The 24,628-nt window shown below is 51.9% G+C and overlaps 2 protein-coding genes across 10 annotated transcripts in view; both read right to left on the bottom strand.

Moving 5' to 3' along the window:
* Positions 1–13,061, bottom strand: part of GFOD2 (Gfo/Idh/MocA-like oxidoreductase domain containing 2) — a 37,233-nt gene extending 24,172 nt beyond the window's left edge. The window contains exon 1 of one of the 3 annotated variants that reach the window (XM_075940516.1): positions 12,842–13,061. In XM_075940516.1, coding sequence (XP_075796631.1) covers positions 12,842–13,046 — 205 coding nt within the window. In that variant the 5' untranslated portion in view covers positions 13,047–13,061. Of the gene's footprint in view, positions 1–10,317; positions 10,342–12,841 lie in introns of those variants that run through there. The other 2 variants (XM_075940514.1, XM_075940515.1) reach the window with 2 other exon arrangements.
* A 3,311-nt stretch (positions 13,062–16,372) lies between these two features.
* Positions 16,373–24,628, bottom strand: part of RANBP10 (RAN binding protein 10) — a 113,817-nt gene continuing 105,561 nt past the window's right edge. For all 7 annotated transcript variants that reach the window (XM_075940528.1, XM_075940527.1, XM_075940529.1 and 4 more), the window contains one exon: positions 16,373–24,006. In XM_075940528.1, coding sequence (XP_075796643.1) covers positions 23,876–24,006 — 131 coding nt within the window. In that variant the 3' untranslated portion in view covers positions 16,373–23,875. The remainder of the gene's footprint in view (positions 24,007–24,628) is intronic.

Raw genomic sequence — 24,628 nt, forward strand, 5'->3', positions numbered from 1 at the left:
ACCTCAAATGCTTGGCCTCTATTCATTGCTCTGTGTCTTATGGTACTTGTCTAGTACAATACTCCTTTGCTTTCTTTATGGGCAGATCACAGACCTCATTTGCAAATGGAATCCACCCCAGTTAATAAGCATCTAACATTAAGTGGATCCCTGTCAAACAAGTCTAGTGCCAAAGGACTTTGAAGGACATTTATTATGTATATAAAGATTTCATTTCACGGATAGGAAACACTTTTCATTTTCATGTTTATTTAACTTGTATCAGCTAATAACGCCTTCTATCCAACTGGCCGTTTTCTATGAACATGCAGAATAACGACACAACGCACCAACAATTTAGTGGGGCAGCAAGAGGCAGCATGTGGTAGAAAGGATATCATCGCCTCAAGCAATTATGAAAAGGCAGAATCAAAACTTCAAAGCATATGAAGAATCTAGGAAGGCCACAATTAATATGAAGTGGTATGTTAGGGATCATAAGATATTTTACTGCAGGGCCTTGTAACACAAACAGAATTCACAGTTTTAACTCCTTTTACAGTTTGATTTACTTGTATCTTTATTTCCGGTCCTGACAGCTCCTAGAAATCACTCCATGGTTTCCACAGTGTAGTGCTGTATGCCTCAATCAGCTAGATCACATGGCATTCCTGGAGATTTACTGTAGGGTTGTGAGAGTGTAACCATGTACATGGTTAACCATGAGCCTAGCCAGGGGTTCTCCCCCCCCCAATTTAGGTTAAACTAGAACGCCCAGGTTTCCATTATGTATCCATAAGTAGCAATATCCTTGAAAAACTGCATTTACAGGTCACTAATCATCCTCTCGCTAAAGCCAAGTCAAGTGTGGTCTATGATATTCAGTGACTAAGTAGCTCCAAAGCCTTCAGAGACAGAAATGCCAAAGGCTTGTTTCCCTGTCACATGAAGGTAGCCAATTTATGCTAAATATGACATTTATTTTTATGAAAAATAACTCCTATTTATTCCCAATAAAAACTATGCTCAAACCAATTCTCTACAGAAGAATATGGACAAAAGCCATCACATTTGATCAGAAGTAGATTAAGATTTAGTGGGGCTCTAGGCCATAGAATATTTGGGGCACCAGAACTGGAAGGAATGGGGGAACTATGCTCACCCACTTTTTAACATGGGAATAGCCTCAGACCCTGCTGCTGGCCCTGCTCGGAGGGAGTCTTTATTGGGGATGTGAAGGACTAGTCGACTATCCAATAAGCAAATGTTTATCGGACAGTCGACAGACTAGTCGACTAGTGGTATCCCTCAGCCCCTTGCTGCCTCTATCAGATAGAGGCAGCAAGGGGAGGAGAAGGGGTACTTCAAAGTGGCAGCACCGCATAGAGCCCAGGGTCAGCTGTTCCATGCGGTGCTGCCACTTTGAATGTAGCAGTGCATGCAGCCCAGGGTCAGTGGACAAGTCCCCAGCTGACCCCAGGTTTCGGTGTTTTCGCCTTTGAAGCATAGCAACAGCCCTATTTGATTAGTCAATTACCTGATACAGAACATCCTTAGTCTTCATACTGCACTGCCCACAAGTCTCGTAAGCCGTTAAGGGTGATGCTTACCTGTTTACCTTTCACATCCCTAGCATAGTCGGGCCCTTACATTGATGGGACAAGGCTGCACCGTGTACACGGACATAAGTATGTTGACCTAACACTGTAGTGCAGACCATGGCTAAGCAAGTGCTCACAGATAAGGAGTTATAAAACGCAAGTAAGGAAGAACAAAATCTCTTTACTTCACAAGATGTGTATTTCTGGAAGTTTAAATATACAGTAAAAGACCTGGTGAAAGAACTCAGCTGTCATTTTCCCTGGGCTAAAGGCACACATTAGCAAATAAGACACATCCAAAGCTGCATATTGCTGCAGGAAACTCTCCCTTTCAAACTCACATTTTTACTGATATTTGAAGAGAGAGATAAGGTTACTATATTACCCTCTGAAAAACATGCAGAACCCGAAGCTTTGAAGGAGCTGTCTGATGGAAAGAAAACATGTCACAAGTAGCATTACTACTAATCATTCTTGTAACACTGGCTTCTTGGATTATGTTTTCTATGCAAGACAGACATTCCTGAGACATTTTTATTCAGCATCTACAAAATTAAAAGCAATACTAGAATATATTCTATACGACAGCTCTGTTCCTGCTGCTTTCATAACTCCCAGGGAGCCAGCATGTAACCTTAATGGAAACTTAGCCATTTAAACAGTTACACTTTTACATCCTTAATCTTAATCCCGTGATACTTTTTAATTCATAGGATTGTTTTACAGTAATAAATGTGCAGAGAACCATATATTTTATTGAACTATTGCATGAATATACTTCAAGCTTAAACAAAGTCAGAAATAAACAGTCTGAGCAGAATATGCTTGCACGTACATGCATACATAATGCCAATTTCATTTGTTCCAATTCCAAACTCTACCTTCAGGTTTGACTGCATGACTAATTACGGAGACATGATGACACAGCATCCTTGGTGTTGTATATAGTGCTCTACCTTCTACCCTAATCTTTCACACATGCACAAAATAATCCAAACAAAATTCCATAGTGTCAAAAGAAAAGGTCACATAGCGTATTCACAACTTGTTATCCCCAAGCCAGAACAATTTATTCCATAACATTTTCTGAGTGCCAATTTCTGGGCCTGTGGATACTTCCCTGATTCAACTGTTGAACTAAAATGTGGAAAAATTTAATTAAACCTGAAGGGAAGTATTGCTCGCTGACAATTCAGCTCCAGCATAAAATCTTCATGGGAAAAGGACTAGATACTTTTTGCTAAATGATTTCAATAGCAAGAAGTACATTTTATTACACCATCTGCGCTCGCCCACACACAAATATTTTGTTTTTACATAACGACATCTTTATGGCCAACGCTTGTCAGCATCAATATGCAAGTAAAAGCACAATTAAAACATTATGAATTTGTCAGTTGTCAAGTTTAATCTGTGCACCACAGTCACGTATAAAAAAACGGATGCAGTTATCTTGGATACACAGACTCTTCTAATTCATTTTGAGGCACAGGGCTAAATTCGGGGTCATTTTAAAAGGCAATTTGCCATTTATTTTTTCCAAGCAAAGCAGAAGAGTTGGACTTTTAAAAAATGTACCTATCCAAGTACTCTAGCAGCATGTACACCAACACATTTTACAAAGAATAAATCAATAGTGGTATAGGCCAGCAGTAAAGGAGAGAAAAGAATTTGGGATACGGATGTAAAATCCTGGTTAACTGGTTAAACATCTTGTTTAATCAGTTAAACTGATTAAAGGAGGGGTAAGCTGGGAGGGGTGCACCAGCTGAAGCAACTCTCGTCCACGGTGGGTCCCATGCAGGGCTGGAGCAACACCCTACCGATTAACCTTAACAGGTAAGCCGCACCTGTTAAGGATGAGGCTTACCCATACCTAATTTGGGATGAGCTCCTAGGCTCACACAGCCAGAAGTCTTCACATCTTCTGATTGTTTCTGTAAATCCACTTCAACTCAAAAATGCTTAACTAAAGAAGAGACAGTGATAAAACTGGGGAAACCAGGCAGCCTGGGCTATACACAAGACACCCCTCTCCCCCGCCCACTGCCTCTGCACATGGGGGACAGGCAGAAGCCAGTATGCCCGGGGAGCAGGCTTTTACACCACCACCCCACCACAAGCTGCTGCCTCTATTTAAATGTGTACGTTGTGTCCCTTTACAAGACTGCAACCTAACTGACAGTACAGAGGAAACCACAAAACTTAGTTTACACAAAACGCTGTGAAATGCACAAAATAAAAACAGTTTTTCCCTTCTCATCTTTCAGAACGCAAACTCCATTGTAATTATAGCAGATTTTCTTTTAAGGAGAAAGATTTTTAATTGCACACATTCCTTTAAATGGTGAATCTCGCTTGACATTCTGCTGCTACGTTATGCTATTGTGAATGGTCATTCAACATTGACTGTGGACAAAAAAAACACAACTTGAGTCATAGATAAAAGGTAAGTTTAGGTGTCTTCTGGCCATGTTACCATAGTTAGTTCCAAAGAAACACTGTATTCCTAGGATGCGAGACATATCTGTGATTCTTAGTGTTATTCGCATTGAAATGGTTAAAAGTGAATAAAAAGACAATTAAAATGTCAGAACAATTGACAGCTCCCTAAATCCTCTTTATCCTTCCTGAAAGCCTGGGAAAACATCCTGACCTTGTAGCATGCCCCAAAGGTCAGACGTGGGCTGTGCTGGAGCAGGGCAGAAAAGCAATTATCAGAGCCCCGCCCTGCAATGTTCTCCAAACACACTCAGTTAAACACAGGGTTGTGAGTTTGCACGCAGCTGCTCGCAGTTGTAGTTGTGTCACATGAGGGGAAGGTAGGTCTCACAGAGCTCAAACCATTTAAAAAAACTCCAACTTTTAAATCAAACCCAAACCTTGAATTAAACCCCAATCCAAAACCAGAAGCCAGAGCAAACAGAGAACAGCTGTGATGCAATCCCTGTGGGAGGTATCGCAAAGTCAGAAGGCTGCCTCATCCATTGACAAGTCCAAATCTTAAAATGCAGCCCTACATTCAGAGCATTACAGCAATCCGATCTTATAAGGCCTCGGCCACATTGGTAAGTGTGGTTGCTCCCTCTCCCTTTATTGTCAACAATCCTGCAGGGTGAGTTTTTTGTCGAGTTCATTGAACTCCTGCCTGCTTCCCACAATGCCCCAATGGTCCAAGGAGAGTGGATACTTCCCACAGCACAGAGTCAGGAACAGGAGTTAGCTGGAGACAGAACTTACTGAAGAAGAGGTGGAAGCAGATGAGGACGTGGGACACAATCCGGTGACAACCGGTGCACCAGCTAGCAAGGAATTGTTCTCAGGTCCCGAGGTTTACAAGGACTCTCAGCAACTGGACATGGAGCATGAAGCGAGGGAAGAGGCACAGGGATTCGAAAGGGAGAGAGGCAGAGTGACTTCTTGTGCAGGCGAGGGATGGGGGTGGTGGCAGTGTGGTAAGTTGCGCTTGAAGCCTGGGGGGTGGATGGTAGGTGGCAGTGGCGCAGGGTGGCCCAAGTCCGTTATTTCTGTAGGCAAGGCTTAGCCAGAGCAGGTCTGCGTTATGTTCAAACAGAGCATCGTTCTACGCCCAGATAGCAATAGAATCTTGCTGCGAGGTGGTGTCCAAGCTTTGCCTGATGCGTTTGTTGATTCTCTCAGAGATTCCAGCCATTCCCCCCCGCAGTCGTACGACGCCCTCACAAGCCAGTCCTCACACCGGGCTCCCTGAACCAAGGTGGCAGAGTTTGGCAGCACAAGGGGTGCCCCTGCTCACACCCAGAAGCAGAGCTGGGTTTGCCTGTTAACCTAGGCAGGGACAGGCCAGCCAGAGGAATGGCAGGCAGTGGACAAGGGTTGAATTATTACCAATTGTTTCCACGCACACCAGCTGCACAAGTGCGGACTGTGCGGTACTGTGCCATGCCAACCCTCCTTCCCCGCACACTGTCATCTGCCCCTGAGCCTTGGTCCTCTGCTATTAAGTGCACAAGTAGCACACCACGCATTGCAACAGGGCTAAGCACACTGACCACAACAAAGTCTGGGATCCAGAATTTCTCACAGCAGATGCTGGAGTTCGCAGCAAGGACAGTCATTCAAGCGGCACGAAAGTTAAGCTGGAAGCCCCAGGAGGGCTGGGAAGCAAAGAGGTGTCTGATGAGACATTTCTCACATTCCCAATATGCCTAGCGCTATGTTGTGTGTCCCCACAGAGTCCAGCAACTGAAGGTGACATCAGGCAGCGCGGGATGCTTATTCCCATTGCTAGCTCCCCTGCTAAAAAAGAGCAAAGCAACATGGCCACAGCATATCGAGGAAGGATGGGAAAGTCCACATGATTTGTCAACTTCCTTTCTGGCAACTTACGAATGTCGACAGTACTTTTGTCGTCAAATCTTTCCAGTGCAGACATAGCCTTAAAGCCACGTTTCTCAAACTGCAGGTCCCGACCCCCCCGGGGGGGAGGGCGAGCAACTTAGAGAGGGGTTGTGGTATCATAGTTTGAGAACCCTTGCCTTAAAGCGATGAAGATTCAGAAATCTGTGCAGGATTCCACAAAGTGCTCTCACATAAACGCTGTCAAACACACAGCTTTACACAAGGTGTTTTTTCTTTTTCCTCTCTCCCCTCACCCCCCCCCAACCATGTGCAACTCTGGACTGCCACCCCCCCTACAGGGCTGCTGGCTCACAGCTGCAGCCTGTTTAATCAGTTAACAGGTTAAACTAAGATTTAACTGGTTAACTGGAATTTTACATCCCTAGACATTACAGCATAAACCTTAGCACTTTTCAAATGTTAACAAATCCAAATGACCCCCGTGAGGCAAGTATTGCTGCATTTTACAAGTTGGAAAAACTAAGACAGGGAGTGGGCGCTGGGGCCTCAGAGTACCAAGCATCACACTGGGAGACTGAGGGTACATCTAGACTACATGCCTCTGTCGCCAGAGGCATGTAGATTAGGCTACCAGACATAGTAAAATGAAGCGGCGATTTAAATAATCGCCGCTTCATTTAAATTTACATGGCTGCCGCGCTGAGCCGACAAACAGCTGATCAGCTGTTTGTCGGCTCAGCGCGGCAGCCATGTAAATTTAAATGAAGCGGCGATTATTTAAATCGCCGCTTCATTTTACTATGTCTGGTAGCCTAATCTACATGCCTCTGGCGAGAGGCATGTAGTCTAGATGTACCCTGAGGTACAATAGAGAAGAGAAAAAGCAGCATAGGCACCCTAAAAGCCCATTTTCCAACTGCTACTGGAGACATCCAGCACTTTACCTATTTATTTAATTTCTACTGGCACTTCGCTGCTCTGAATAAAAAGATCACCTTTAGATTTTCTCGGTGATATTGCAAACTTCAGACTTTTGGCACGTGTACCACTCAAAGACTTTTTTAAAGAAACATTACATTTGCAGGCTCTCAAAAAGAAGCAAGGCAATTAAGTAGTGGTCTCTGGTTTTGTTTTGCTTTTTAATGACTTTAGCACAGGAGGAATGTGCCAGAATAAGCTGATTGAGCTCAAAATCTTGTGTGTCTGCACAAAAAAAACCCCTCCAGCTCAGGATAAAAGTCAATAGAAAGGCATACCTCTCTCTACACACACAGACCATTCTCCCTTCCTGCAACTGATAAATTCTCTCACTCTCAGTGGAATGGAAAAAGGAAAGTTTAATTTCTCTGGTGCGGATTCAAATTTAAAAAAAAATGTATGAATTTAATGTTTGAAATCCAGTTAACGTTACACACATTAAAAAGGAAGGCACTGTACAGCTGAGGTTACAAGAAATTACAAGCATCAGTTTACACAGGTCACAAGATACAAAGGGTACATAACCAGCATTATCCCTGAATTAAGGTTTGTGAGTTTTTGAAGTGGCAGGGAGTAAGTGTTCTCCAGTATACCACCCACAGAGCATACAGAGTCAGTGGGGGTAAAGCAGAGTGTACCTCTCTTCTAAGCACACAGGCCAATTAGTGTCAATTGTCAAGATGATTTGTGTGTTTATTTTTATCCAGTGTTTGTTTATACGTATTTATTTCACACAGGCCAAAAACCTGGAGAGGCACAATTTTCACTCACTAGCAACCTGAACATAAGGCTTTTTGCCAGTAACACATGAATAGTCAATTACTGTGCATTAGTATAGCATTTATATTAAAGATTGATGATCATAACTTTGTATTGCTGTCTGAACCGTATAAACTGTGTTGCCTCTAGCACACTGCATTACACTGCGGACATCATTGGTTCCAAGGGAGCCATTACATTCTCTTTGTTCAATAATCGGCACTTGAAAGAAATGTTTGCTGATAGTTCAGTAAGCAAATACAACCCCAGACAGTTATAAAAGCCCAAACATAGGTATCCATACAATCTTATGTCATGCTTAGACACTCAAGTATTCCAATTTCTGTGATTTACTGCAGATATTACAAGCAGACAGTGAGAAGACAGCAAGCAGACATTGAGAAGTTTGAAAAAAAAATTGATTCTCTCAAGAGAAAAAAAAATACGTACAAAACTGAAAGTGGCAATTCATTCTCAGACAGTTCAACCCATTAAGTAATCCGGGGAGGCTGTTCATAAGGAAAAATAATCCACCTTATCAGTTAAAAAAAAGGTCAAAATGAATGATAAATTCCTATACATCTATAAGCTGAAACGACTACCTCTCAAATACTAGTTGGCAGTCCTTTCAGATCAGGGAAAAGGTATATTAACTACATACAGGAGAAGACTGCATTTCTACTGCCCTAGATGTACCTATTCCACAGATAAGAGAATCTTCCATCTCCAACCCTGTTAAACTAGCACCTTTCCTTAGCATGGAATTCACATAAGTCACTCAAAGAGTTCACATGATAAAGGTCAAGCTATAGGACACAGGATGTGTTTTAATACAGTCAAATACAAAGTTATACATGTAGGAACAAGAAATGCAAACCCTACCTACAGAACGGGGAGCTGTATCCTGGAAAGAAGCAACTCTGAAAAGGTACTAGAGGTCACAGCAGGCAAGCAACTGAGCATGAGCTCCCAGTGTGATGCTGTTGCAAAAAGGGCTAATGTAATCCTTAGATGTTTAAAAAGAGTTGTGAGTAGGACCATGAAGGTGATTTTACCTCTGCATATGGTATCGAGGAGTCAGATACCGGAACACAACGTCTTGTTCTGGTGTCCACATTTTTTAAAGAATGTTGAAAAACAGGAGAGGGTGCAGAAAAGACAAAAGTGATTTGGGGATTGGAGAAAATGGCTCACAGTGAGAGATTCAAAGAGCTTAATCTGTTTTTAGTTTATGAAAAACAAGAGGTGATTGATTACAGTAAGTACTTTCATAGGGAGAAACACCACATACCAAAGGAGCCTTTAATTTAGCAGACTAATACATACGAAGAACCGATGGCTGGAAACTGAAGGCAGATACATTCAAGTTAGAAATCTTTATATGATCTGGATAAACTAGAGAAATGGCTTGAGGAAAATAGGATGAAGTTTAATCAAGACAAATGCAAAGTGATCCACTTAGGGAAGGAACCATCAGTTTCACACATACAGAATGGGAAGTGATTGTCTAGGAGGGAGTACTGCAGAAAGGGATTTAGGAGTCATGGTGGACCACAAGCTAAATATGAGTCAACAGTGTGACACTTGCAAAAAAAAGCAAACATGATTCTGGGATGCATTAACAGGTGTGCTGTGAGCAAGACACATGAAGTCATTCTTCTGCTCTACTCTGTGCTTAGGCCTCATTTGGAGTATTGTGTCCAGTTCTGGGCACCGCATTTCAAAATGTGGAGAAATTGGAGACGGTCCAGAGAAGAGCAACAAAAAATGATTAAAAGTCTAGAAAACATGAACTATGAGGGAAGACTGAAAGAATTGGGCTTGTTTAGTTTAGAAAAGAGAAGACTGAGGGGAGACATGATAGCGGTTATCAAATATCTAAAAGGGTGTTACAAGGAGGAGGGAGAAAAAGTGTTCTCCATGGCCTCTGATGATGGGACAAGAAGCAATGGCCTTAAAATGCAGCAAGGGAGGTTTAGGTTGGACATCAGAAAAAAACTTCCTGCATGTCAGGGTGGGTAAACACTGGAATAAATTGCCCAGGGAGATTGTGGAATCTCCATGCTGGAGATATTTAAGAGCAGGTTGGATAGGCATCTAGCCCTGATCTAGATCATCCCTGATACTTAACTTTGGAAGCCCTGGGGGCCACAATGATACTCACAGCACATGCGAGGGCCTCAACTTAAGTGTAGTTCATATACATGCAAATAGCTTCTTTCACACTGACGGGCATGAATACAAAGCTTAAGGCAAGACTTCACAACACACAGGCCCCATTTAAGTCAGTTCTGCTGATATTAATAAAATGCAATATTTACCCGATTTCCACCCATCTGACAGCACTTTTAATGAGCAATGACAGTCAAAGAATTTAACTACCACACCACCTATCAACAGAAGACCATTATATTGACTCTCAGTCGTGAAGCATGCTCCCAGTGGAGGCCATGGCAAAAGGATCCCACCTGTGGGCTGCGTGTTGAGCTCCGCATAAACCCAAATGGCACTGCGTGCCACAAACAAACGGGTCGCACGTTGAGTAGCTCTGATCTAGATGGTGCTTGGCCCTGCATCCAGGCATATTAGCATCAAGCAAAGTTTGCTGTAGACATAGTCTTAAGACAGTACCTACAGCACACATGTGAATAGTTCCTACCTGAACTGCTCCGACAGAATTGTTTTCAGCACAAACGATTCACTGCAACCACACTAGCCATACTGAGCTGTGTTCTGAACCAGAAACATAGGTTCTGTGTCCTTTTTAGTGCTGCTCTGAATTACTTTGACTACCCTTCCCTCTGGATATGCACCCTACAGTCAGAGGTATGAAGGTGGCTTGCTCAGGGGAGGGGCTAAAAAGAGGAAGGGCTGGGGTTCGGCAGAAGGGGTGGAGCGGGGGGAGAGAGTTGAGCATCTCCTAGCTGAAACAGAAGTCAGCGCCTATGCCCCACTCCCAGAAGCAGTGGACTCAGAGATTCTGAAAGATGCCATGGGGCAATAGCGGGAGGAGTATCTGAATAGTTTGTGCCATTCCCACTGGCAACAGACACATGCAGGTCAAACTGGTTGCCCCGATATAATCTGAACAAGTGGCTAATCAAAGTTCAGGGCCCTGGCAACATGCCAGCTGGAAGCAGAAATTGATGGAGTCTGATATTTCCCTTGATGCAATCTTGTTTATTTACAAGCCATGTACAAAGCCTTGTGCCTCAATGCAAAGGGAACCAAGACCAGAAGCAGCACTTTCTGAGCTTACAGTCTGCAAGCCTCCTTAGCCAATACCAGACCCAAAAGCTCTCTCTCTCTCTAGCTATTTCCAGTGCCAAACTTTTGCTTAAGACAGCCACTCAGGAGTCTGTGCCTGGCCTCTCCCTCTCGTAGGTTCTCAATTGGGGTGTGCGATCTCTCTTCCCACACAAACACACCTCTAGCCTACACAACAGCCACCCAAAAGTCTTGGATGGTTTTGACCTACCTTTTGTTTTAGGAGTAAGCTTATGCTTGGGTCAAGATTTCACCCAGCTTATAACAGTACTGATTCAAAAGACACGGTGTATGCATTAGGAATGTTAAAAAGCCAGTAATTGTGTAACTGTGGTAACTACTGAGTTTTTCAGCGGTTACAAAGTTGCATGAACCTGCAGTGGCAGATGGCTCCTGGCAGACACTGGCTCCTGCCTGCTGCCCCACTCCCAGGGAGGTGGCTGACTCCCCGCGCTGCCGCCTCTGAAAGCCAGCTCCCAGCATGCACGAGTGGGGTGGGAGCTTGCGCGTAACCATGAATGTTCACCAATGAGTCCAGGCTTACACAGTTCATCAGTCTGAGCACTTTTATAGCTCTTACAAGAGTAAATTTTCTCTTCTGCAGTAAAGGTATTTGATCTCAAAGTACTTTACAAACAATTTACAGGGTGTCCCTGAGTTGGTATTAACCCCATTTTAAGTTCTTATAGGGAAACAGAGTTGTTTAAAGCCGCACGGAGCATCTGTGCCACAGCCACTAACAGAACCTCGACCTGCAAAGTAGCATTTTGAATAATGGTACATCAAGAGCTCTCCATTACTCCAAGAGCAGGTATGTAGCACAATTGTCCTGGTCCCCCATCTGCTCCTATGCTCCTTATGGGCTGTTCTCCTAGCATAGCAAGGTCTTGAGCACACAGGAAAAAGTAGCAAAGCAACATACCGCAAATGGAAAGGCTTCAAGACTATTCCCCACTAAAAGTCCACATTTGTAACCCTCTACTACACAGTGACGCTGGGGGAAGGGGAGTACTATACATATAGGTTCAAACCAGAGCCCACAACGGGTAAGTGCTGAGAAACGCTGACTTTTCCCTGTCCTAAGTGATTTGCTTGTCTGTTTCTGTGGCTCAGCAGGCCATCGGGCAGGCAAGGCAAGGCCACGGTGAACACCTGAGCAGGAGGCAGGACAAGCTTGTAACACCTTCTGGCTTTAAAGGTCATTATGACATTACTGCCCAAAGCACAATCCAGGCTCCCTCCCCCCACCGCAGGAATTACATGTCACACAAACCCCAGCCCGGGCTACTGGGGCCCTGGGCAAGGAGTGATGTGACCCGAGTCAGAGGAACGGGGCGGGAGGGGATCACAGCAGCCCAGCCCCATAGCCATAGGGATGTGGGAGCACTCCCTCCCCCTACACCCTCTCTCCTCGTTCACTCTCCAGCTCCCCATCCCCAAAGCACCCCCTCCCATCACTCAGCCCCCCAGCTCCCCCTGCCCACAGCACTCCCTCAGCCCCCTCCCCACTGCACTACCCCCTCCCTCAGCCCCCCTCAGCCCCCTCCCCACTGCATTACCCCCCCTCAGCCTCCTCCCCACTGCACTACCCCCTCCCTTAGCCCCCCCAGCCCCCTCCCCACTGCACTACCCCCCCAACCCCCTCCCCAGCCCCCTCCCCACTGCACTACCCCCTCCCTCACCCCCTCCCCAGCCCCCTCCCCACTGCACTACCCCCCCAGCCCCCTCCCCACTGCACTACCCCCCCAGCCCCCTCCCCACTGCACTACCCCCTCCCTCAGCCCCCCCCGCCCCCTCCCCACTGCACTACCCCCCCAACCCCCTCCCCACTGCACTACCCCCTCCCTCAGCCCCTCCCCACAACAGCCCCGCGCCCCCAGACTCCCTCGCGCGCGGCCCGCGGGCCGGTCTCTCACCTGCGGGCCGGGGGCAGCGAAGTCCAGCGGCCCCGCCTCGCCCTCGGGCGCATCCTCCGGGGCGGGGCGCGCTCCCGCGGGGCAGGGGTGACTCCTGGGGCGCGGCCCCGCCGCCAGCGCACGATGCAGCGCGCGCCGGCCAGCCTCCGCGGGAGACACTCTGCCCGCCGCTCCCCCCCCCCCCCGGGCGGCACCTCGCGCGCATGCGCGGAGAGGCGGGGCTCTCCCCAGCCTTAAAGGGGCCGCAGCGCATTTCACGGCCCCTTGCGCTAGGCCGCCAGAAGCAGCAGGGGGAGCCCGCGCACGGGTTACAGTAGGACCCACAATAACAGTGGGGGACCAGGGCTGGATCCAAGGCTGGCACCAGAGCCGTGATCCCTGCAGCGCAGCCTGGACCCACAGCCCCCCAGGCCTGCCTTGGCCCCGCCCACCAGAGCCTGAGCCTAACCCCAGGGACCGCCCACCCGTCCACACCCTCCCCTGCCTGGCCCAGGGGCAGGGCCCTTCTCTGTGGCCCCTGTAGGTTGAGCACTTGGGAGCCAGTCCAATGCGGCCCAGCTGATTGGCAGAGTGCCCACACACAGCAGCGTGCGTGTCTCCTGCTGGTGCACATCTACACATGCCTTGGTGCATATAACAAAATGTATTCTGCACAAAGATGGAAAAATTAGAGGGAATACTGGGCCACCCCCCAGTCCCACCTCTGTCTTCCCCACATGGTGCTGACTCCAGGGACTATGCCACCTGTGCCCACTAGCCTAACACCAACATCAGGGGCAGCACACCACCTCTGCCCCTGTCCTTCGCCACCCATCGCTGGGCACAGACTGCGTCCCCAGGGACAACATCACACAATCCTGCCCTTCCCCATCAAGTGCTGACCCCAGGTCCTGCCCCACACTCCCACCCATGCCTTTTCCCAGCCAGTGCTATACCCAGGGCCCATGCTGCCTACCCCAAGATATGCCAACCCTACAGACCACACCACCCTGTCTTGCCCCGCCCCAGCTGGCACTGACCCCACCACACTCCTGCCGCCAGCTTTCCCCATCTGGTGTTGACAACCAGGACCATGTCCTGAGCCTACTTCTGCCGTGCTTGGTGCTGATAGGAGGGACTAACCTCCACACAGACAGCCATCAACACACACACACACACCCTGCCTAAGCATCATCTCCTTCCCCCCGCCCCCCGCCTCAGTGTTTCCCTCCCACACCCTACCTAGCATCCACCTCAGCAGCCCCCTCATATCCCATCTTACCCTCAAAGCTGTGTTCCTGCTAATCTTTTCCACCCCGGTGCAGAATAAATTTTATGTGCCCCACCAATGGAAACTCAACTTGGCTGTGGGTGCCCTCTGAATCAGCTGGCAGCATTTCAATCTCTCTCGAGCTCTCACAAGTGCCCAGCTTATAGAAAACGAGCAAATGCTGCCCCACACTCCACCTCAGCACCCCTGAGGCATTCTGCCTTCCCCCACCTCCCCAGATATCCCACTTCACTGCCACAGTGACTCTGGACCTCGAAGTAGGACCCTGGAGCCCCCCCATCCACCACTGGCATATAATTATATGTTTTGTACAAAGTACGCCCTGTGGGGTATAATGTTTAGTCCTCATCCACTGAACGTGACCAGCCTGTTGGACTGTATGTGCTGTCACTGTATGGAAAGTCATGAAGCATGGCTGTGCGTTCCTGAAATAAGTCTTGCAGTGGCAACAGAATAGCCATCATCAGCCAGCTGTTAATGATGCATCAACAGCCAATCCCGTATCCCAGAGCCTATCCCATAGGACAATGGTCACCAACCACCTAGTGGTAGATCTTGGAGTCTCTGACAGGTGATCCTGACAGGTTTGGCTGGGAGGTTGTCAAGTACCGGCTCTTGATCTGCCCCTCAGCACTGCAGTTCTGCTCCTGCCTCAGCCTTGGAGCTGCCCGCTTGCTGTGCAGGGCATGGGAAGAAGACAAAGTGGGGGTGCTGATGTCAGGGTGCCCCCCCCACCCTGTACCCCCTCTCCACAGAGCAGTGATGGAGAGAGTTTGCTGGCTGCTTTGGGGAGTGGGGCAGGGCAAGGGCAAGCTGGCCTTGGCCTTGGCACCACCACCCAGAACCCACCTGTGGTAAACAGTGCCCAGCTGGAGCCTTCACCCCAAACCCTGGCCCCAGTCCTGAACTCCAAATCTCTGCCCCCAGCCTGATAAAAGTGAGGGAGGAGGGAGGAGAGAGTGAGCAGGGGTAGGGTCTCAGAGAAGGGGCGAGAAGAAGGCAGGGCAAGGGTGTTTGGGGTTGAGGATTGCACTTCAATGAAAAAAGCCATCTCATGCTTAAAACGGTTGGAGACCCCAGCCATAAGGGCAGCTGGAAGGACGGGCTGAAACCTTCTCGTCTGACAGTCTCTGGTCCGGCAACATCCACGCTCTGACACGATTTCCCTCAGCCCCACGCCCACCTAGCATGGGTGTGGCCGAGTCTCCCACAGTCCCATAAAGTTAGTTTACACTCTCGGGTTTGGCACCGGTCGGGTTCTGAAGGTGCCGGCCTAGAGAGGTTCAACCTGAACAAAAGGGGGAGAGTGACTTCATGAGTCGCGCCCCCCCCCCCCCACCAGGACGTCTGAACTGGTAAGTTTAGGCTCAGGCTAGAAAGATTGGGGGAGGGAGGGCTCCAGTCTGTGTATTGAGGAAGTGGAACCTGCTGTTCGATTCACAGCCGGCTTAGTCTGTACCCTTTGCTCTGAATTTGGACCCAAATAAAATGAGGTAACTCACATTGAGCTTGCTCCCAGCTCCTAAGAGCTTACAATCCTCCCGTACTTAATATATCTGGTTTATATTTTACCTAAAACATGCTGGGCGGGGATGGAGAACACGTGGGTTTCAGGGATGTGGGTTGGGGTCACCACCAGTAACAAGAGCATGTCTGTAATAAGTGGGGATTCAGATTGGCTGACATGTATAGTCAGAGCTGTACAGTGGACAGGAGGTGGGCTCGTGGATTGGGGGAATGGCCCAGGCAGCCACAAGTAGCAAAGCATTTTGTGGAAATCAGGGTTATAATAGAAGTGGGGACAACTTTCCACTGCTCTGAATTATCCTCCAGAATGATGGGGGTGGTGGAGAAAACCTCGAAGGTGAACGTAGTTACCATGCAAGCTGCAAGATCATAGGATTGCAAAGCAGCCTCAGCAGGGGAGGACCCAGCATGCTCCTCAGGAGACACATCAGGATCAACATCTGTATCCAACTGCTCCTGCTCAAAGAGGCAGCATTTCCTTATCCCAGTCGGTCGAGCCACCGGATCCTTAACGGATGAAACTTCACTTCTCCAGCCCTACAGAGAATTTCATGGACGCCAACAGGGCCATGAAGACCCCACCTGCTGATCTCTGCAGTAGCTGGGGTCTGGAAATTGAGCTGGGGAAAGGCGCGTGTATGTGCAGAGGGGAGGATGTTCACTAACTCGGGGAGACAGAATTGTGACTGCAGAAAGGAAGTGCAGACTCACAAAGCACACGTGTCCACACCAGCTCTCGCACATGGATGTGTATTTTAATAAAAATAATTCTGTCAAAATACAACAGAATGTTACCATATTTCCAGTACAGTTTTAAATTTTTTTTTCTTCAGTTAAAATTTCCCCCCCTTTCGAGGGCTTCATGCTAGTGTCGGGTAACTTAATTCACAAATACTAAGCTTAGACTGAACCAATGTGCACAACTTGTAGAATGTCCATTTAGCCGATGTTAATAACAAAGAGGATAAACCCTTGAATGATGCTGAAAAGTCTGGAAGAGCAACGACTCTGCTCAATGCATGTTTGTACGGTGGATTTTTTTTTTTTTTTTAAGTAGCCGATGTGGCTTGTAAAAAGGAAACAAAACCAAAGTGTCCTCACATTCCATGCTGGAGCTGAACTTTTCATACCTGAGTTTTGAGCAGTCGGAAAAAGAAAATTAAATTACAATGTATGTGGCATTGGATTGTTTTTCCTTTGTAATATACTGTCGTACAGAAATGTCAGATGTCATCCAAGCCCTCCCTACTGCCAGCCATTCTGCGCCATCTAAACAGCCAAGAGAAGCAGAGGGACACGTGAAAAATAAAACCCAACTCAAATCACTAGAGAGGCCATTAACCTTAAATAGCATCACACCCACTTTGTATTTCGGTTTTAAAGTTTTCTGTAAAAGTCCTCAACCCTTCAGAGTCATTCGTTCGTTTCAATTTCCAACGAGAGCCGACCAGGCAACACCGACTGTGCTCTTCCTGCTAATTTGGGATAAAGCCCTCCTGCGTCCCAGCAGGTGTCTTTCGAGGCATGTGGGGAACAGAAGAAATGCAAAGGGGTTGAGGGTGTCGTGTGGACACTTGGACTGTTTCTGTCTGGTCACGTAAAGTGCAAACCTCCCACAAGGGTCTGGCTGCTGTCAGAAAAAGGGGGTTAGATCAACTGTCCATCAAGTAACGCGTCTCTTCATTTGAGACATGCCTCTGACATATCAGCTTCCCAGGAGCAATACCGAGACTGGACTCCGCACGGCCCCAAGGACAAGGGCTTCATGGGAGGGTGCTTCCTGCTTGGGATCTCTTCCCACCTCCCTACTAGCTGGTAGCAGGCAGTACTGGCTCAGAGAAAGGTGCCCCCTGCTGCTGCTGGGCATCTGGTTGCAGTGAAACATTTGGGTGCAAATGGAGCCCTTACAGCAAAGAGGCTGAGTTCTCCCACTTCCAAGAGTGGCTGGCTCCCACCCCTCTGCAGGCCTGCTCTGAAACCTCCCCCAGCCTGGCTTGTAGAGGCCTACCCAGGGAAGGGACGCTGCTCAAAGCCGTGGTAGCAATAAGAACCGACCACCTGGAATTTCCCTCTGGCCCGGATGCGCATGAAGGGCACCAGCAGCAAAAGTGCAGCCCCCCCGCCGGCACGGTGCACGGATCACAGTGGGAGAGACGCGCCCCCACACCACAACCGCCCCTCCACGGGCCAACAGCGTGCGACCCGGCTCAAACCACTCGGCACGCTGGCTTGGAGCTAGTTTCAAGTAGAAAACCCAAGAGGCCTCGTTCACTAGGACGCCGATTCAGAGGCAGTGTTGGGGCAGTTGTTTTCAAATGTACATTGCCCTGAACAGCACACGTAGCAACCAGGGGAGCATCCTGGGCAGCCACACTGGGGCTTTCCATACAGCAGGATCCCCTCTATTTCACAAGTGGGGAAACTGAGGCCCAGAGGGGTGCAGCAATTTGCCCATCACAGGAAACCTGTGGCAGAGACGGAACGGAGCCCAGAGCCCTGAGTTGCAGTCCAGAGCACGCTCTGCTGGTGGACATGCCCGAGTGCCATGGGCCGTGACGTGCGCTAGGCTGTCCCCGCTGCATGCGGACGCTCTTCCTTGGGTTTAAGCCTGGCTCTCAGCGGCTCAGCTAACCCCGTCTGACATCGCGCCTTCATTTCCCCAGAGCCGCTCTGGGCCCAGATCTCCCTGCGAGGGGCTGGTTCTCTGCCCCGTGCTGTGTCCCCAGGGAACAGGCTGAGTGCTGGGAACTACCTCCTGCTACAGGGCCAGGAAATGGGAACGGAAGGGTTAGAAAATGGCGGTAAGGCACAAAAGAACTAGATCCCTCTGCCCCGGGCGCGGGGAAAGAGCAAATGCGGAGAACCAGCCTCCACGCTGCCCTGGCCTCCCCCGGTACAGCGCTCCCACTCTCGCCGGTTTCCTGACATGCCTGCTGGACAGGCCAGGGCCCCGCTCTCCGGCAGGGCCCCCGCGGCCAGCCGAGCTCCACTGCCAATGCTGTTTCTCTCTCACTTTGGAATCAACGGCTCGCAGCCAGCCAGCCCCTTTCCAGCGTGGGCTGGCTCCTTCGCGGCAGGTCTGGGCCACACACATTCCAGACGACCCCTCACGAGAGGCACCGCAGGGCCTAGCCTGGCCGATCCACCTCTAGCCTGCGGGGTGCATACCCGGCCTGACCCACGGGGGACTCTGGGCTCAGATTTGCACGGTCAAACCTTCACTTCGCGGCCTTAGCCCTGGCTTGCACCGAGCCAGGCCTGTGGGCAGCTGGGCGGGGATTTGGGACACAGCTGGGATCCCCTCCTCCCCAAACAGTGGTGGCCATGCCAGGAACGGCCTAGCTGCCCCCAAACCAGCAGGCTCCAACCTGGGGCAACACCGGAGCCAGGGTGACACCCAGAAGGGGGCAGCACAAGCCCTTCTGTAAAGAGTCTCCTTACACTCAACCGCGGCAGGGCCAGATGGGCAGAGGAAAGCGCCTCCCCGTGCTCAGGAACCTGCCCCTCCCGCCAGCCCCACCCCGGCTGCAGTTGGCCTCTGGGGGCACAGGGCAGGGGGCTGGTTGGCAGCTCCGTCCAGGGCTGGATCCACGCAGCTGCTTTACCAGCTGAGAGGAAATCGCCCTCTAGGCTCTGGCCAGGGCAGCCGCCCGGCCCATCCACGTCCGGCCCAGCGGGAGGGGGCACGGCAGAGCAGGGGGCAGGCTTACTGAGTCCCACCAGGCAGCGTGGCGCACTCGCTTCCCATGGGGAACGACCCTCCAACCCCAGTGGGAATCTGTCCTGGGTGACCCCCAGAAGCAGCCCCTACCCTAGCGGATCCCCATAAGCCTCCCCAGACTCCTGGCCCCAGAGCCACGGGGCAGGAGCACCGGCTCCAGAGAGCCACCGGCACAGACCTCTCCAACCCCCCCCCCAGGGCCACGCTCACACCGGACCGAACATCATCATCGCAGACCGAAAACACCACAGGGCTCTGTCCTGGCGCCACTCAAACACCGCCGGGGGAAACTGCCCCAGCCCCTCCAGCGCCCCGCTCCCGCCCCTCACTCCAGCGCCGGCACTGCCCCACAGGCCAGACCCCGCAAGCGCCAGCTCCACCGTCAACGACCCCTACTCTGGACCGGCTAGTCCAGCCCGGAGCGCCAAAGCCAGCACCCAGGGAGGATTCATGGGGGGCGGGGGGGGCAGAAGGTGGAGCCATGTCCCATCCCAGAGGCGCCAATGGCAGCCGCTCGTGTGCCTGCGATGAGAACGGGGCGACCTGGGAGATTTCAAACCCAGCTCACTCCAAGCAAGCTGCTGTAGCCGGCGGGAGCCCACGGTGATTTTTCCAGGCCACGGTGCAGACTGATCCAGCGTCACACCAGAACAGCTCCAGAGACCCTGCATTTCCTTAAGGCACATTTTCAAGTGCTCTGGGTGGAGACTCACGTCTAGGAGGTAAGCGACCAGGGAGAGGAGGGGGAAGCTCTGTTACAGACGTAAGAGATACCTGCGGATTTGTTGGGCTCTATCCGCGGCTACAGAAATGCTTACCTAGCACTCAGCTAACATGCGGATAGCTGCTTTGTATCCCGTGTCCAGATGGGGCTATCCCCGGATGCAGATACAAAATTGAAGCTCTAACGTTAGACCTTAACAGGATGCAGGACACTGGCGCTTTTAACATTCAGACTAGTCACAATTCACATTGTCAGTCGCCCCATCCATCGGTTAACATCCGCAGAACGCGTCACTAAGGCCTGGTGAGGAAATAATAGACGCACAAATATTGTCTCTACACGTTGTCTCCAAATGGCTGCGGGTTGGTGCTTCCTCCCGGGAGGGCAGAAAATGGAACAGCTCCCCTGCTAGTCTGTAGATACCACCGCGGAGAATGGTTCTTACACTGTTATTGAGCCACAACTGGAAACGGGATTTTAGGCTTGTACTTACGACTTAGCTTAGCTTATCCTCGGAATAACTGTTACTACAGTAACTCACTGGAGGAAACACAGAGGCTGGCGTAAGCCCAGAGAAAGCGTTGGCAAGACGCGTAACGCTCCTGCGGAGCAGCCAGCGGCGCCAAAGGCACTAGGAAGGGGGGCATGGCGACTGTAGGTCAGTCTCCACTTTTCCCAGGGACACGGGTGTCTCCCCACACGACTGTATCGGGTCTTGCCCATGGAATGCAACACTGATAGCTCGCTGTTGGCCACTCCCAGCAGCGGGATCCTGGACCAATATGGAGTGGCAAAACCTACCTTCAGAGGGGTAACCTGTGGTTTTTGGCAAGTTCAGAGTCTTGGAGGCTGACAATGGCTCCGGAAATGGGTTTGTAACAAGAGTTCAAGCCTTCTGGTGCTAGCAGAGGGTGGCTCCAAAGAGTTCACAGAAACAGTCCTGAGGACCGACAGTGAGTGTCTTCTAGGGTTGGATAAAGGCTGATGGTAAGGCAGGGCCGCGTGAAAGATCTCGCCAGGAATCAATGCAAGAAACATACACTGAAAGTAATACAACTGTCCCTAGGGAGTCAAGAAAGGCAAAAATCGGCTGCCGCGTGCGTTAAGAACTCGCCACTAACGGGAGCAAGAGCCAGCGAAAGAGCATATGCAACTGGAGACGGAATGACAAGGAAGAGTCATTAAGAAAATTGCTGGTGCGACAGAAGAGCCCTGCTATTCCTTCAATGCAGAGCCAGACCCTAGACCTGGAGAGCCGCACCCCCAGAGTCTGTCAATTACATGGCCCGTTCAGAGACTGGGCAGCAACTGGAAGCAATCAGCCTGGGGATCTTGAAGGCCGCCGGGCAGTTGGACTCTATGTGGAATTGACGGGAATGCAACTCAAGGGTGGCGTATCCTGCCTGAATGACCTTTGGGAGAATTTGCTGGGGACAAGGAGAGGCCAGTCAGTCGCTTATCTCCTCCAGAAGAGCTCCCAGCACCGCGCCCGACAGGCAGACGCCACGCCTGCAACGAACGAGACAGACAAGGAAGTGCCACTGGGCAGTAAGAAGCTCTCACAATTCTGCCACGGTAGGACGTGACCCATAGCACCAGGCCAAGACAGGGACGCCAGGGGACAGCTGTACGATGGATGATGAAGAGCAGGCTCCGCTTAAAGGAAGTTGCAACGACTCTAGCATGGAGCAGCGAAAAGCACAACCACCGGGGAACCTTGGAAAAGCAGCGGGGACGTTGTTACAAAGGCGGGACGAGAAGCTAGCGCCCGGTCGGGACAGGAACAGCTGCAACTGGCCAGCCGCAGGGGCTGTACCCCTAGCTAAGCCCACCTGGCAAGCCCCAGGTCCAGCGAGGAAGGCGGAGAAGCAGGGAGAGAGACAGTGGATGCAAGATCTGACACCCGGTGGCTTTAGCAGATGCTATTGCAGCAACTCATGGCCAAGCACATTTTTGGGTCTATGTTTTCACCAACAGGTGGCGCTCGCCGTTTGCACACTGGGTGTGATTACACAATGGCACCAGGACCCGCCCCCATCTCCTTCACCTCACGTCCTCTCGCCGCCACCACAGGCAGGCTCTGGAGCACAGGTCCAACCCCCGCCAGGGCCACCTGCAGTTGCTCGTCAGCCAAGGCAGCTGGGCCTCGGGATCGGAGCTCCGGCACAGGGGTGCCCTGCGGTGTCCCGCAGCAGCCTCCACTCAGGGTGCTGAACACAAGTGCCAGGGGGTCAAGGGCACCAGGCCTGGTGAGGAAGCGCCCTTGCAGTTCGGCGCCCCGGCTGGGGAGGGCTGAGCACTTTCCGCTGGGGGGAGGGGTCTGGCGAACTGATTTTTCATTTTCCCCCGGGACGAAAAAAACCTCTTCGATTATACGCAGAAAAAGCGGCAGAGACGCCACAAACCCCACGGCCCCTGCGGACAGTCGGATGAGGCACAGCGCTCAGACCCACGCAGTGACGCTGCTCCCTCAGCCGGGGCTCCCAGCCAGAAACACACTCCCCTTCCAGCCCCACACGTCTGCGAGGGCCCGGGATCCACGCCTAGCCCCACACGCACCCAGCCCCACACATTTGCAAAGGCCCGGGATCCATTCCTAGCCCTGAATGCACCCAGCCCCACACGTTTGTGAGGGCCCGGGATCCATGCCTAGCCCCACATGCACCCAGCCCCACACGTTTGCGAGGGCCCGGGATCCATGCCTAGCCCCACACGCACCCAGCCCCACGTTTGAGAGGGCCCAGGAGCTATGACTAGCCCCACACGCACCCAGCCCCACACGTTTGCGAGGGCCCGGGATCCATGCCTAGCCCCTCACGCACCCAGCCCCACACATTTGCGAGGGCCCGGGAGCCATGCCTAGCCCCACATGCACCCAGCCCCACACGTTTGAGAGGGCCCGGGAGCCATGCCTAGCCCCACATGCACCCAGCCCCACACGTTTGAGAGGGCCCATGCCTATCCCAGCCCTGCAGAATCCTCGTTGGGTGTTAAGCCCTCACCGCTACTCCCGGGGGTCCCGGTGTGGCTCCCAACTCTAGGTTTACTTTCCATCCCTCCTGAAAGCAGAGCTGCCCCCTTCCAAGCCGACGTCCCGTCTCCGCTGCGGCCCACAGGCTGCCGGTTGAAACAAGCCGTGTGCGAGCGGTGCCGGTCTCACGCACGCTGCCTGCCTCCACAGCCATTCTCCCTACAGGCCCCTGGCGTATCCAAGTGGCCGCCGGGGGTCGGGAGGGGTGGTCAGTGGTGGTGCCCGGCAGAGCTCTAGCTAGGGGTGGAACCCGGAGCCCCTGGCGGGGCCGACCTGGGGAAGCCCCGTGAGCCTGCCGCTGCCAGGCCGAAGCCTAGAGGCGCCAGAGGGGCTGAGGGGAATAAACACACGGAGCCTCGGCGGAGGCGAAGAGACCTGTTGAGTGCGTGGGAGCCCAGCGTTCCCTGGCGCTGTCCCTGGGGAAGGGCCCGGTGGCTCGCGCCGGAGACGGACACTGGCCGGCGGCTGGGGCTGTACACGGTGACCTACGGGAAGCAGCTGGCACTGCGGCGAAGGAGCTTTATCACGAAATTAGCAGAAACCAGCTCAGCGCACAGGCTGCCGAGAGGAACACTGGCGGCTCGGTCGGCGCAAATGAAGCGCGCCCCCTCGGCGGGGAGGCTTGTGACCAGCCAAACACTGAGCACCGCTGTGGCCGCAGGGACGGCGGGGAGGCGAGCGCTCCGCTCCCCTGGCAGCGGGAGGGGCCGGGCGGCGGCAACGGGCGGCACTGGAGGACCTCGCGCCGTCTCCTCGGGGGGCTAGTGCAAACAGTCGTCCACTCTGGCAAAGGAGCAGGAGCCCAGGCCCACGCGGGCCATGAGCCGCAGGCACTCGGAGGCCTGGCCCAGGGCGAGCATCAGCGGGGGCTGCTTTGGCAGGTTCTGAGATTCTGTGGGGGAGAGAAGAAAGCGTCTCAGGGAGGCCGGGCGGAGGGCGGAGCGCGGGGCCAGGCGCTTCCCCGAGGCCCAGACTAGCGCGGCCGCTACTCAGCCACCGAGCGGGTCACGCTGGGCCTGCCCGGCATTGGGAAAGCCCCAGGCTGAGACCGGTGGGGAGCCAGGAGCTGCCATGGGACCCATGGGGTGATCCACCTTCTCTGGGAGCCCCAAGAGAGTGCAGCCGCCAGCCAGAGGAGCCGTCCTGCCTTCGCCCTTTGCCGGCAGACGGGAAGCCCTGGCGCCAAGGGGCGTAGCTCAGCTTTGTTCTCGGGGACAGTCTCTGTGTCAGTAGGCCCTGGGATTCGGCCAGCTTCCCACTGGACGGGCCCTGCCCCGGGCCAGAACCTAGCTTTTCTGGGCTGCCTTCCCTCGGGGCAAAGCAAGGGACCTGCTCTGGATCCGGAGGCGGCTCAGGAGCTTGGGAACACAAGGACCCCGCCGAGAGATCTCTGGCATGCACAAGGCAGCCCTGGCTGGGCACGGCCCTTTGGTGAGCGGGGCTCCAAGCTGGGAGAGGGGCCGGCTTTCGAGAAGGCTCAGGGACACGTCTCCCAGGCAGAGCACTGCTCCCGG

The sequence above is a fragment of the Pelodiscus sinensis genome, chromosome 12 (assembly GCF_049634645.1).
Source record: "Pelodiscus sinensis isolate JC-2024 chromosome 12, ASM4963464v1, whole genome shotgun sequence".
NCBI classification, from domain to species: Eukaryota; Metazoa; Chordata; order Testudines; family Trionychidae; genus Pelodiscus; species Pelodiscus sinensis.